Source organism: Plecotus auritus (assembly GCF_963455305.1).
Source record: "Plecotus auritus genome assembly, chromosome: 9".
Lineage (NCBI taxonomy): Eukaryota > Metazoa > Chordata > Mammalia > Chiroptera > Vespertilionidae > Plecotus > Plecotus auritus.
The window spans coordinates 46053591-46068854 of NC_137783.1; the positions used below are offsets into that span (position 1 = coordinate 46053591).

General features: G+C 42.4%; 1 protein-coding gene across 10 annotated transcripts in view; it reads right to left on the reverse strand.

Moving 5' to 3' along the window:
* Positions 1-15264, reverse strand: part of ASCC1 (activating signal cointegrator 1 complex subunit 1) — a gene marked incomplete at its 5' end in the record, with an annotated part of 127485 nt that overhangs the window by 111955 nt on the left and 266 nt on the right. For 4 of the 10 annotated variants that reach the window (XR_013959058.1, XM_080642088.1, XM_080642090.1 and 1 more), the window contains 5 exons: positions 2521-2699; positions 5082-5179; positions 11872-11971; positions 13640-13783; positions 15146-15263. Coding sequence is in view for 9 of the 10 variants with exons in the window: in XM_080642088.1 (XP_080498214.1) it covers positions 2521-2699; positions 5082-5179; positions 11872-11971; positions 13640-13783; positions 15146-15263 (639 nt within the window). Of the gene's footprint in view, positions 1-2520; positions 2700-5081; positions 5180-11871; positions 11972-13639; positions 13784-14758; position 15264 lie in introns of those variants that run through there. The other 6 variants (XM_080642096.1, XM_080642094.1, XM_080642093.1 and 3 more) reach the window with 4 other exon arrangements.

The window sequence follows — 15264 nt, forward strand, 5'->3', positions numbered from 1 at the left end:
ACTGAGCCAAACCAGCTAGGGCCATGTGTGACTTTTTATTAATCCTTTCTGTATTTTCTAAATTTTCTATAATAAATATACATTACTTTCATAATTTCTTTAAAAAATCATTAATATATCTTTAAATTACCTAAAAATATATACAAAAGGAGTTTTAAAACGTATTTTCTGCCCTGGCCAGGTGGCTCACTTGGTTGGAGTGTCATCTTGTACACAAAAAGGTTGCGGGTTTGATTCCCAGTCAGAGTAGGTAAAGGAAGCAACCAATCCATGTTTCTCTCTCACATAGATGTTTCTCTCTCTCCCTCTCTCTCCCCCTCTTCCCCTCCTCTCTTTCCCTCTCTTCATCTCTCTCTAAAAATCAATAAAAACATGTCATCAGGTAAGGATTTAAAAAAAAACTTATTTTGTAATCTAAATTATCTGCTATTATCCTGGTCACAAGCATTTCACTGTTATTCTATCTAATAAGAGTAATATGTGAATTGACCATACCTACGCTATACCCACAAGCCACGCCCATCAGCCAATCAGGAGTGAGTATGCAAATTAACCCAACCAAGATGGCTGCAGCCACAGAGCGAGCAGGAGGCTTGCGTTTCCCTGGCAATGGAGGAAGCCAAGCTTTCCGCCCGCCCTGGCCTCTGCTCAAGGCTACAAAGTTTCAATTATAGAAAATAAATAAATCCCAACAATAATGGCGGCAGCCATGGAGCTGGAGAGAGCAGGAGGCTAGAGTTGCCCCAGGCGATGGAGGAAGCCAAACTTCCTGGCCGGCCTGTAGTCTCTGCTCAAGACTACAAAGTTTCAATTATAGAAGATAAATAAATCCCAGATACCAGGGCCTCGGCTTGGGTCACCAGGGGGCATGGCTGGCCTGCCAACCACCACAGGCCCCTCGCCCAGGCCACCCCACGCCCCAAGGGAACCCCCACCCTGATCCGGGACACCCTTCAGGGCAAACCAGCCGGCACCCACCCGTGCACCAGGCCTCTATCCTATCTAATAAAAGAGTAATATGCAAATTGACCATCACTCCAACACACAAGATGGCTGCCCCCATGTGGACACAAGATGGCCACCACAAGATGGCCAGCAGGGGAGGGCAGTTGGGAGGGACCAGGCCTGCAAGGGAGGGCAGTTGTGGAAGATCAGGCCAGCAGGGGAGGGCAGTTGGGAGGGGCCAGGCCTGCAAGGAGGGCAGTTGGGGGCGATCAAGCCTGCAGGGGAGGGCAGTTAGGGGTGACCAGGCCTGCAGGGGAGGGCAGTTAGGGGCAATCAGGCTGGCAGGGGAGCAGTTAGGCATCAATCAGGCTGGCAGGGGAGTGGTTAGGGGGTGATCAGGCTGGCAGGCAGAAGCGGTTAGGAGCAATCAGGAAGGCAGGCAGGCAGTTGGGAGCCAACAGTCCTGAATTGTGAGAAGGATGTCTGACTGCCCATTTAGGCCCGATCCCAGTAGGACATCCCTCAAGGGGTCCCAGATTAGAGAGGGTGCAGGCTGGGCTGAGGGACACACAGCCCCCCATGCACGAATTTCGTGCACTGGGCCTCTAGTCCTGTATAATAAAAGCTTAATATGCAAATTGTCCCCCTGGGCAGTGAGTGGTTCAACCGGGAGTTCAACCGGGAGACCAGGAGTTCGACCACTTGCTATAATGTTCACTGACCACCAGGGGGCAGCACGGAACATGACAGGCGTCAGCAACACAGCGCTGGCAGCAGGCAGCAGTGGAGGCGCTGCTGGCCCTGATGGGTCCCTACAAGAGCAAGATGGTGGAATAGGTAAGCAAGTAGCACCAGGCCAAGGCGGGTGCAAGCAGGGGCCTGATCGCCCTGCACCAGTGGCGGTGTCGGGGCGCGGGGCTGCTGCCCAGCTTCCAGGTGCTGAGGGAGCCAGGTGAAGAGGTGGGGGGGAGGCCCCGGCCCGACTGTCCTGCAGACAACCACCAGCGGCAGCAGCAGGGGGCCTGGCCCCGAATGACTGCCCCACAGGCGAGATAGTGGAGCAGGTGAGAGGGTGGTGCCAGGCCACAGCAGGGTGCCAGGCGGGGCTGCAAGGCTAGGGGCATGAGCTGGGGGCCCGATCTCCACAGGCCACCCCAAGGGACCCCACCAGTGCATGAATTTGTGCACCAGGCCTCTAGTGTAAATATAAAAATTCCACATGCAAAATTGTTTTTTGTTACTAACCCCAAATAATCCATGACTGTCAGAGGTGGAAGATCTACAGATAATGACATCTCATTAACACTGCCATCCACAAGGTGCAGGATAGTATGTATATTAAGATGATCCTTTTGTGTCTTAAAATTTTTAAAGAATATTTCAATAATATATAGACACTTATATGCTGATATGTCTACAGTTTTGTTTTGTTTTCAGCTTAGAATTTAAAAGGAACCATCAGAAATGATTACCTTTTTGGTAGAAGAAATTTGTATCTATTGTTTCAATTATGAACCATTTTTGTACTCTTCATTTTTCTTTTAAACTTTTTGATTTGTTTAATTTGCTACTTACCGTGGAGCACTTCTCTAGTACTTCCTCCTGGAACTTCAGGAATCGTTCCTGAACCTCAACTTCATTGAGGAAAAAGGAAAGAAAGTGAGTGAAGGGCTGCTTTCTTCTAAAAGTGAGCAAAAGAACATCAATCCGAGTTCGGGCTGAAATTACACCACTTCGATGCTGGCCAGTGATTACTGCAAACAAACAAAATATACGATTAACCTACTCAAGGACCATCAAATGCTTGTAAGATAGGCGACCTCCTGATACTGTCATATGTGGGGAGCTGCTGAATGTGTACATAATTCTAAACAGCGGACAGAATCAAGAGTAAGAAACTTAAAATGAATTCAATCTAAGCAGATGAGGTCTTAAAACAAAAAATCCTTAAAGACCAGCTGATAAACTAGAAAAATGAGCTACAAAGCAAAAGCTACAAAACAAAACCATATACTTTGTTGGTGGAAATGTAAAATGGTGCAGCTGCTATAAAAAAGTTTGGCAGTTCCTTAAAAAGTTAAAAAGGGCCTGGCAGTGTAGGCTCAGCAGTTGAGCTTCGACCTATGAACCAGGTGGCCACACTTCAATTCCCAGTCAGGGCTCATGCCTGGGTTGTGAGCTTGATCCCCACCCAGTAGGGGGCATGCAAGAGGCAGCCAATGAATGATTCTCTCTCATCCTTGATATCTCTCTTCCTCCCTGAAATCAATAAAAATATGTATATTTTTTAAAGTTAAAAAGGAATTACCATATGACTCAGCAATTCCCACACCTAGATAGAAACCCAGCCTAGCCAGTTTGACTCAGTGGATAGAGCGTCGGCCTGTGGACCAGAGCATCCCAGGTTCGATTCCAGTCAAGGGCACATGCCTGGGTTGCAGGCTCGATCAACAGTAGGGGGCATGCAGGAGGCAGCCAATCAATGATAGAAACATTGATGTTTCTATCTCTCTCTCCCTCTCCCTTCCTCTCTGAAATCAATACAAATATATTTTTAAAAATAAAAATAAAATAAAAATTATTTATATATTACCATATGGATAGCAAAAATGAGGAACATATTTCAACTGTCAGTGGCAATTAGGTCTGGGTTCCTATTACAAAAGATTTCCCTTTATACCAGTATATAATTTCTGCAAGCTTCCATGTTTAAAGCATACAGTAATTATAAAATTAGGGGGAAAAAAGTAGATAAATAAGCTTAAATGCAATTATAAAATATTTCAATATTTGTAACTTGAACTTTAAAGCTTAAGGAAAGACCCAAGTTTTTTTTTATTTGTAAACCTTTTTTTTTTTTTTTGTTAACCCTCACCCAAGGGTATTTTTTTCCATTGATTTTTAGAGAGAGAGGAAGGGAAGGAGGGCCGAGGAGAAAGAAACTTCCATATGAGAGAAACACATGGATTGGCTACCTCCCACACAAGCCCTGACCAGGACCAGGAATTGAACCTGCAACCCAGGTACAAGCCCTTGACTGAGAATCAAACCCTCAACGCTTCAGTTGCCCTAACCACTAAGCCAAACCAGCCACGGCTTCACTTGTAATTCTAATGAACTGAATATTTATTTTTAAAAAGTCCTTTATAAATGTCGTTAAAGTTCTTAGGCTGGAGTTTACTGAAGTTATAAGATGCTGGGGAAACTCTAGTACTGTGCTGTCTAATACAGGAGTCCACATGCAGCTAATTAAACAGAATTACAAATTCAGTTCCTCAGTCACACTAGCCACATTTCAAGTACACGTAGTCACATGTGGCCAGTGGCTCCTGTGCTGGACAGTGCAGACATAGAGCATACCATCATCACAGAAAGTTCGTTTGAACAGCACTGCTCTACAGTCAATTGTTACTTATCTGTCACTGATTATTCTTATGTAGCACAAAATAAGAAGAGTACTTGAATTTTTTTCTCCTAAAACAATACAATCTGTGGGTGTTTATGGAAAATAGATTACTGAAGGTTGCTGAACTTAGTTGATTTTTTAGAAGTCCTATAGTTTTAGGATGAATTTTTAAAAAATGTGTCCCCACACTGCCCCTCACTCAAAGCTGTTGCCCTTGGTTCACACTGATGTTTGGTACAGACATTTTCTGACTTGTTTTATATAACCGAACTATTTTTCCTCACTTGAGCAGTTATTTGAATAAGGCTGGCATTTTAATCACTACTCAGAGTCTACAAAGCAAGGTAAAAACAAGCAAACATTTATGGAAAGGGCTGGACTTTATTTCAAATTTGCAGGTCTCATTGGTTTTCTCTAATTCTAACTTGAAACAATTCTCACACTCCACTTCAAGCTACTAAAGCATAAAATAAATCAAATCACAATAGAAATCCGGAAGCTTTATCCCATCAGTGCCTGGTAAAGTATAAAATGAAGGCCCAGGTATTCAATCAAGATAAGGTATAATTACATCTTTCCCCATTTGTTAGATTGATACTGATATATCACAAAAAGGCCAATAGCTACAGAACCTCATAAAGAATACAGTCACTAAACACCTCAGTTGGGTTACATTATTCCATACACACACAAAAATGATTGCAAATATAACATATACACTGGGTCTCACCAATTTCTCCTTCTTGTCCAGGTTTAGGAATACTAATAGAAGTTTTGGTCTCCACCTCTAGTTTCTTCCTAGTGTCCCCTCTCTTTCCAACTATATGCCTATAATATAAAGAAAAAATTAATTACTGAAAAGAGATTGGGCAAAAATGTGCCAAAAAAATAAGTCACCAGAGATACTCCGTTACAGAAAAGTGCTTCAGTAAAAGCTCAATAAATGTAGAGGAACTTACAAGTTACATAGTTTTATTTTTGTGGGTGCTTGTTTTGTTTTGTTTTGTTTTGTTTAATTTTAGAGAGAGATAAGGGGAGAGGAAGAGAGAGATAGAAACATTGATTGGCTTCCTCCTGCACACCCCCTACTAGTGATCGAGCCCATAATCCGGCCTGTGCCCTGACAGAAATGAACTGGTGTCCTCTTAGTTCATGGGTTGATGCTCAACCACTGACCACACTGGCCTGGCACAAGTCATGTAGCTTTACAGAACATACAACATTACAGTCATTGACAAAAGGATGTCCTACAGCCAAATTCAATGTAAAGGAATAATAACTATGCCTAACATCTGTTTGCTTCTCAAAATTAAATTAAAATCTGAGTTTGCACTTGACTGAAAGGAAAGCTGACATAGTTTCAAAGGCAATTCCAGCAACCAATGGGACTACAGTTTTAGGGGGGAGAGCCTTGTCCTTTTGGAGTATACGTTACTAGTAACTACATTTTGAATTCATCCTAAGAAAATTGTCCTTAATTAATTAAATAAGGGTAAAGAGCTTAGAAAAAAGCAGCATCTACCATTCAGGATAGATTCAAAAGCACAGAGGATCAACAGGTAAACCTCAGGAGGCTGAATTCACATAGACATGTTTTATTTGAGAGATTTTACCTAAAAATTTGGAAATTTCCAGGTTCTATAGATAAGTTAGAAGATATGACAACAACAGACTAAAGCCTATTCTCATCCCTAAAAATGGAACATGAGCTCATCATGAATCCCATCACTACCTACTATCTTTCACCTACTCCACCTGATTATCTATTGATTCATTTACACTACTTGCCTAGCACTCCTAGTATAAATAATTCTGACTTTCCAAAGTTATCTTCTGGAACCCATAATAATTAGATTTGTTACAGTGAATGAGACTACTAGATCCCAGGAGAGAAGTTTCAGTATCTATAAAGCATTAAGAGACCATCACTGGACTATACTGAATAAAGTTAAGAGAAAAAACTCCCCCATCATCAACAGTATTTTGGCTTCTATGATTTCAATACAGTACCCAGTAGCATGGGTGACTATGTCTAAAACTGTTCATTTGCTTTAATTTTTTTCCATATTATTTTATATTAGTTTCAGGGGTGCAGCATAGTGGCTAGACAAGCCATGGGCAAACTACGGCCTGCGGGCCGGATCCGGCCCATTCGGCTGTTCTATCTGGCCAGCGGAGCCGAAAGAGCGGAGGGTTCTCTTGCTCTCCCTCCGCTCCTTTACTTTGAATTTATATTAGTTCACACAAACACTCCATCCATGCTTTTGTTCCGGCCCTCCGGTCCAGTTTAAGAACCCATTGTGGCCCTCGAGTCAAAAAGTTTGCCCACCCCTGGGCTAGATAATCATATACTTTACAAAGTGACCCCCTGATATTTCAAGAACCCACCTGGCACCACACATAGTTAATACAATATTATTGACTATATTTCCTATGCTGTACTTTATATCCCCACGACTATTTTGTAACTACCAATTTGCACGTCTTAATCCCTTCACCTTTTCACCCAGCCCCCCAACTCCCTTCCCCTCTGGCAACCATCAGTTTGTTCTCTGTATCTATAAGTCTGTTTCTTTATTTTTTCCTTTATTTTGTTCTTTAGATCAGCAGTCGCCAACTGGTGGTCCGCAGACCACTGGTGGTCCATGAGATCCAAAAGGTTGGTGACTGCTGCTTTAGATTGCACACGTAAGAGAAATCATATATTATTTGTCTTTCTCTGACTTAGTTCACTTAACATAATATCCTTTTAGATCCAACCAAGCTGTTGAAAATGTTAAGACTTAAGTCTTTTTTATAGCTGAGTAATATTCCATTGTATATATGTTCCACAGCTTTTTTATCCACTCATCTATTGATGGGCACTTGGGTTGCTTCCATATCTTGGCTATCTATCTATAATAATAAAAACATAATATGCTAATTAGATCAGGTATCCTTCCATCTGTCCTTCCCTCCAGCCACCACGGGAGCAGGCAGAGGCCGAGGCAGTGGCAGTTGCCACGGCAGCAGGGGTCAAGGCCCTTGCATGAATTTCATGCATTGGGCCTCTAGTCTATATATATAAAAGGCTAATATGCTAAGTGTCCAACCATCCAACTGGTCGCTATGACGCGCACTGACCACCAGGGGGCAGACGCTCAGCGCAGGAGCTGCCGTGACATGCACTGGACATTTACAGAGAAACGGCAGTGTGGACCTGGCACCACAAAGCAACACTCGGCTTACCCCAAGTGGGACATAAGCCCCACCACCACCCCGGAGCGACAGCCCACCAAATCACAGCCGACACTGCCAAGACCCCAAGGCACAAAATGCAGCCCATAGCCCAGCTCAGCCCGGAAACAGTGGCTGTGGGCACCGGGTAATGACGTCACATAGCAACACCTGGCTTCCTCTCCCTAGCAACTAGCCTCCTTGGAGCTTCTTCAGCCCAGGAACACAACTTGCTTTATAGCCAGGTGCAAACATTTTACACTTGAACCAAATGTCTGTGAAGCATTTTCCCATGACTCATCTCATTTGATCCTCACAGAAGTCCTGGAGTAGGTAGATAGGAGACTTAGTGAAATCCTATTTTCCTTTCATTAGCCAGAAAACAGATATTTAGAAAGCTTAGAAACTTGACCTGACTGAAAAGAAATGGTGGACCTTGAAAATTATTTCAGGTTTTCTCACTACGCAGAATATAGTCAAACTCTGCTGCAGTAAACATTTTACCCTTCGTTCTCCCTGCGTGATCTACAATAATAATCTGCTTTGTGTTGCTATTTACTGCTGTGTTGCTGACAATTACCTGAAAGAGAAGTTGGGGTGCTTCACTGAGCTGAAAAAAGTTTAGCTAAATCAGAAAGCAGGTCTAATTAAGCAAGTTTATTCTATATATATATAAAAGGCTAAGTTGATTCGCCCATGCACGATGCATATAAAGCTCTCGCTTGCGCCAATCGCACTTGTGTCTTTCAATCTGTCATTGTCGATCGTGAATTTGGTTGACACTTCTATTATAAAAGGCAAAAAGCAATATTAAAATATTTCTTCTAATTAATTTCCTTTCAATGTGCATGAATTCGTGCACCGGGCCAGTAGTTGTAAATAAAACTGCAATGAACATAGGGGTGCATATTAACATTTTGGGTTTCTTCAGATATACTAGTATACCCAGAAGTGGAAATGCTTGGTCACAGGTCAGTTCCATTTTTAATTTTTTGAGAAACCTACATACTGTTTTCCATAGTGGCTGCACCATTTTGCATTCCCACTAACAGTGTACAAGGGTTCCCTTTTCTCCACATAATCACCAAACTTGCTGTTTATTGATATATTGATGATAGCCATTCTGACAGTTGTGAGTGTACATTTATTTTTAGATGGGTTAACCAAACCAAATTATTTCCATTAAGATCTATGGTAGCAAGCCAGTTCTAAAATTACGAGATGTTTAGAAGAGGATTAGAAGTCCCCAGTTTACATAGGGTTTTTCTCTGTGTTGGGCTAGAGATTCTATCACATCAACTCTGTCAGGGGTTTGTCTTTACAGGCCTTATCAGTAAGGGGTGCTTTCAACCAGGCCCCTATTTGATAACATGTTGTTAGTGAACAAGCCCATCATAAAAAGTGGCTGGCTCAAAGTGTTAATTGTCTACACACCTTAGAAAGGGAAGTATTTGAAGGTTAAAGATGCTTGGACTCAAACAAACCGTGGGCAAGTCACTTAACCACTTTAAGCCTATTTCTTCACTTATAAAAGTGGAGTGAATAACACCTAAGTATCCTAAGGTTGTTGTAAAGATTAAATGGGATCATATATAAAAAGGGCTTCCCAGTGACTGGCACATAGCTCAGGACAGTCCGTGCTATCCTCATTAAGCCCATAATGGCAGACTCCCAACTAAAATACAGGCAGACTCCAAAGAGATTTACATGGAAATTCTAAGACATTCACTACAATAAAACACACAGTGAAAGGATGACTGCTTTATTAAATGTAAAAGTGGAAATTCCTACCAGATTGAGCGGTTCTCAATCTTGGCTGCACAGTGAAATCACCTGGAGTTCTTTAAAAAAAAACTAATGATACCTGCGTCCAGCTCCACAGATTCTGATTTAATTGGTTTGAGGTGCAGCCAGATAGCAAGGTTTTAAAATCTCCCCAGGTGATGCTAATGTGCACCTGAGGGTGAGAACCACAGTACTGATCTAATCCACCATTACGCTTTGATTATAAATTAGTTTGGCCAGGTAATTTGTTCCTTGATCCCAACAAGCCTACAGAAATGATTCATAAAAAGGAATCTTCCTAGTAAATATTGTCTATTAATTTGAATTTAACAGAATCAGTATCTAATCTAACACACAAGTCATCTGGTACAGTACTTAAAATACATAGAATTCAAAGATGATGTTGGAATCATAAATCTAAGGAATTTTTACACACCTTAGTAGTAGCAGATATGCACATTAAATAAAACACATTACATTGATATTATCAGGAACTGAGCCACGACTTTTTCAAGTCATGTTTCTTAGAAGAAAATGTGAGTGCATTCTCCTTGCCGGGAGCATGCCCACACTTTTCCCGTCCCCCACAGGCATGCATCTCCTAAACCAGGGGTGGGCAAACTTTTTGACTCGAGGGCCACAATGAGTTCTTAAACTAGACCGGAGGGCTGGAACAAAAGCATGGATGGAGGGTTTGTGTGAACTAATATCAATTCAAAGTAAAGGAGCGGAGGGGAGAGCAAGAGAACCCTCCGCTCTTTCGGCTCCGCGGGCCGGATAGAACAGCCGAATGGGCCGGATCCGGCCCGCGGGCCGTAGTTTGCCCACGGCTGTAAACTCTGAGACCCCATAAGACAGGAGCAATGGGCAGCAGCTGCTCATGCCAGGTTAACTCCCTAAACCTGTCTCTAAGGCCCCCCTTTTCTCTGACTTCTCAGTGAGCCAAAGCAGCCCCCCTAGGCTCATTTCTGTTTCTAGAGCCAAAGCAGACCTGCCTAGGCTCTCTCCTGTTGCTTCTTCTATCCTAAACCCTTCCTTGTTTCAGTGGCAGCTAATGGGAGGGATATCTCAGCTGCAGAGGTCCCCCCTAAGGAGCAAGGGGTCCCAGCTCCACACCAGGCCCCCCAGCCCAGAGTTCCAGTGCTGGGAAGAGAAGTCCCCATACCTACTGGCTGTAAAATCAGTGGGGATTGGGGATGAGCAAGTCAGAGGGCTGGAGTCCCAGGTGTTCCCCTTAAAGGGCCCACACATGGACTTAATTACTCCTTCCAAGCTCAAGCACTGGGGCAGCAGCTCAAAAGGCACCAGAGACATACTGTGAGGACTGAATTGTCTGACATCAAGGCAAGAGCTAGAGGAGCAGCTTTCTGCCAGACAGAAGGGCAGAGGCCATTGTTCCTTTTCTAAGATGTCCCTCCCCACAGAGCTGGCAAACAGACACCATCTAACTGGCTAACACTGTTTGCCCTGCCATGGTAATTCCCTGAGACCCCACCCCACCCAACTTTCCAACCCACCCAAACTGTTTCCAGTGGCTTTTCTATACATATAGTCTGTCTTGGTTCATGCTTCAGATTTTCACAAAATCTATCAAACAAGCAGCATCTGCTCTCAATATGCCCATACCTCTTTATATCATGTCTTTGTTTTTATTTCATGTTATTGTTTATTCATTAACCAATTTATTATTTTCATATACATTTTACTAATTTTCTTTCATCTCTGACACTTCTATTATAGAGAAAGGAGGGCGAATGGCAATATTAAGGTATTTTGTATTTTAATTTTATACTACTACTAGAGGTCCAGTGCACGGATTCATGCACAGGTGGGGTCCCTCGGCCTGGCCTGTGGGGACTGGGCCGAAACCAGCACTCCGACATCCCCCGAGGGGTCCCAGATTGTGAGAGGTCGGCTCTCAGGTAACGCACCCCGGAACTGCACTCCCTCCTCTCTGGTTCCAGGTGTGTCACCCAAGAACCGCAGCTGCCAAGTCACCACAGCTCATCAGCTCCTGCATTGAGTGTCTGCCCCCCGGTGGTCATTGCACATCACAGCTACCAGTCAGACAGTCAAACAGTCAGATGGTCGCTTAGGCTTTTATATATATAGATATTATATATACTATTTTGACATGTAATATTTTGCAGTGATGTAATTACCACACAAATCTTTCTTCTAATTAATTTCCTTTCAATGTGCACGAATCCATGCACCGGGCCACTAGTATTCTAATAAATAGGTATGGTATCAGATGGGTATGAAATTTATTGGGATGATCACTTAGTAAGTTGTATAATGTCTAATCACTGGGGTGTACAACTAAAACTAATATTGTATGTCAACTGTAATTGAAAAATAAAAAATTATTTTAAGAAAGCAATTCTAGGACATAAAACCCTAAACTATTTTGTCATTAGTAATCAAGCATTGCAATTAAGTGTGGAAGAGAGAAGAGTCAGGTTGATGCTGAGTTTCCTGGAAAAGCCTCCTCATGAAGCTGCCAGGACCTCACTCACTTGTAGAGCAGGCTGGGGGCCTTCACAGTACACTGGAAACCTTGCTGGGTCTGCACCACCTCATAGCCATCACAGGGTTCTTCTGCACACTCCATGAAGCCTGCACAGAAACCATAAAATCTTGCACAGAGCTGCATAAAATCTATCAAACAAGCAGCATCTGCCCGAGAAGACAACAGTCTTCTCCATGAGCTGACAACCACTCTCAAGGTTTACAAAAAAGCAACACACACGCACACACAACAGCCCAACACTTTACATTGCAGAGCACTGCTCTGACGGTCCTTGTGACCTGCTCTTAGAAGAAAAATAAAAAATAAAAAACACCTATTTCAAATCTTCCAGTTTTGGAACCTTGGAAAATTAATAAGTACATACCACTGTTTCTCCCAACTGTTTTCTCCCAGAAAACTAAGGCCTAATAAAAATGTTTTGCCCTAGCTGGTTTGGCTCAGTGGATACAGCGTTGGACTGCGGACTTGGAAGGTCCCAGGTTCAATTCCAAGAGCACATACTCAGGTTGCGGGCTTGATCCCCAGTGGGGGATGTGCAGGAGGCAGCCGATCAATGATTCTCTCTCATCATTGATGTTTCTATCTCTCACTCCCTCTCCCTTCCTCTCTGAAATCAATTTAAAAAAAAATTTTTTTTTTAAATTTTTACTGCCCCACCGACGTGGCTCATTGGCTGAGCATCGACGTACGAACCAGGAGGTCAGAGGGTTTGATTCCAGGTCAGGGCATATGCCCAGGTTGCGGGCTTGATACCTAGTGGGGGACCTGCAGGAGGCAGCGAAACAATGATTCTTTCTCATTATTGATGTTTCTAGCTCTCTCTCCCTCTCCCTTCCTCTCTGAAATAAAAATATATATTTATATTTTTTAAGTTTTACTATTTTTTATGGAGATGTAATTCACATAACATAAATTCATCCTCTTAAAAATGTACAACTCAGTTGTTTTTAATTTTAGGACATAAAATTCTTCCAATGAATAAAGTTGGAGGGATACTGTGAGAACTTACTCCATACAGCAGAAACAAAGTGAAATAAAGGAGCCCAAAGGCTCCAAGGCTGAAGGGAAATCATGGGGAGCATCAGGGAAGAGACTAACCTCCAAGATTTAGGGTCCACTGAAAAAGCTTATATAGCAAAACGAAAAGAAAGCAGAGAACCTCAAAGGCCCTGCCAATTTATGCATTTAACCCAAGCCCAAGTTAATTAGCCTGACCAACTGACTGTTTAATTTCTCTCTTAAAATTATCCCTACATCATAATAAAAGTTGTGTATTTGGAACTGCTTGTATATGTCTGCAAGGAAGAGAAAAATAACAACAATAATAACAGCTAACATTACTGGGCACTGGATAAAATACTTTACATATATTCACTTATTTAAATAGTTTGTGTATATATATATATATATATATATATATATATATATATATTACTTCACAACTTTACAGATAAAGGAAGTTACTTTTGTTACAGAATATCAATGGCTAATCTTAATACTTAACTAAAATTGCCCCATATTACATTTAAGCCTCTGTATAAAGATGAAATGTAACTAGATTTTGAACTGCCACTAAGACTCATTACACGCAAACACATCAGTCCCCTTACACACCAAGACAAATGGAGCTATGAGAAGCCAATCATCCCAAATTTCAGTACAACAAAGCAGCACACTGAAACAAAACGAAGAACTGCTTCTACAATACAGAGGACATTTTACTTCTAATCTGACCAAAGAGCAACTAGGGTTACCTTGATAGAAGTCCTCATCCTCTTCTTCATGTTGGTAAGTCTGTTCTTGAATGGGATTCTTCCTATAAATCCGTCCACCAATTCTTATCAGCTGTGGGCGCAGAACGTCCATGATACTTTCCCAAACAATATTCCAGGAGAGTCCTGAAAAAAATAAATAATCACCTTACCTTTCCATCAGAAAGAAAAACCCTATATGTGGATCATTACGTAGGCCTGAAGGACAAAACTGGGCATCCGTTCACAGTACATCCTAAGCCAAAGCAGCCCTGTTTCCATTAGACCTCCCTATTTGTAAACTGTTTTAAGTCAATTGCTTCATTTTCCACTACATTCTATCATTCCGGGCTCACTGGAGACAGTAACTTGTAAACTATTCAGCACTCCAAAAAAGGTGATTAAAAGATATTGAGCCCATTATATACAGCCTGTCCATGGATTTGAAAGAGAGGTCTGTTTATTACTTTAACCTAAAACGAGTAAAATGCAACCTTCTGTGTTTAACCATTTGCAAAGTGTTTCACCATTCTATGAAGCACGATAATTAAAAGAATCAGGGATATTAATACACTTATCCCTCAGAGGGGGGAAAAGGCCCCTACTACTTTCAGAGGTGCTTGAAATATACACCCCAAAATAGATCCAGTTGCCTATGAAAAGTTAAAATATGACTTAATCAACATGATTCTTCAAACTAACACATTGTTACTTGACTTGGGGTGGTGAACACACAATACAGTGTACAGACGACGTTTTGTGGAATTGTGCACCTAAAACCTGTATAATTGTTAACGTGTCACCTCAATAAATTTAATAAAAAGGCGGGGAAACACATTGCTGAGAGGAGGAATCCAATTCCACAGACCACTGCCCAACAAACTGTGCACCACTCATTGAGAAGCCAAAGTTCTCGTCACAACTTAATGAATCAATAATTCAGGAAACAAAGGGTTGCTTACGGGCTGGCTGTGTTTAAATTCAACCAATGTTCCTACCACATAGGTGGGTTAGTCTTGAAGCCCAAAATAAAGTTCCAAAGAAAACAGATTAATCCTTAATAATTAGACTAATACTCAGCCCCCCCCCCTTAGCAAGTCACTTTAATTGATAGTTGCTTACAGAACCAAGGAGACATTTCGAGTTGTGAGAATAACAAAGACGATAAAGAGACTTGAATGGAGAAGAGGGAGCGTGATTAGTAATACCCTTATTTCTCCAAGACCGCTATAAAAAAATTTTTTAAAGGCTCTCCACAAAGGCTTTAATGCCAAGGTCGAGCCCTCAGAGCAGGAGCTCTGGAAGAAGAGAGTTAGGGTTACGACAGCACACTCTTCATCTGCCTTCCCAGGGCTACGAAACCGCTCAGGAGGAATGAGGATACCCAATTTAGCCCGGCTTCATGGTGGTTCGCAGAGGGGGAGGAAAGCAGAAGGCCTGCGACACCGAAGCTGAAGCCCTGAATCATAAAAGCGAGCAAAAAAAGAGGAGTACGTCAATGTAACTAACTGCAGAGGACTCCGCTGCTGCAGATAAACCGCGATAGGAAGAAGAGACCAAGGACCCGGAAGTCCTCTCCGGAAGCGCGTTCTCCGCGCCTGCCCGCCCGCCCAGGCCACGCCCACATT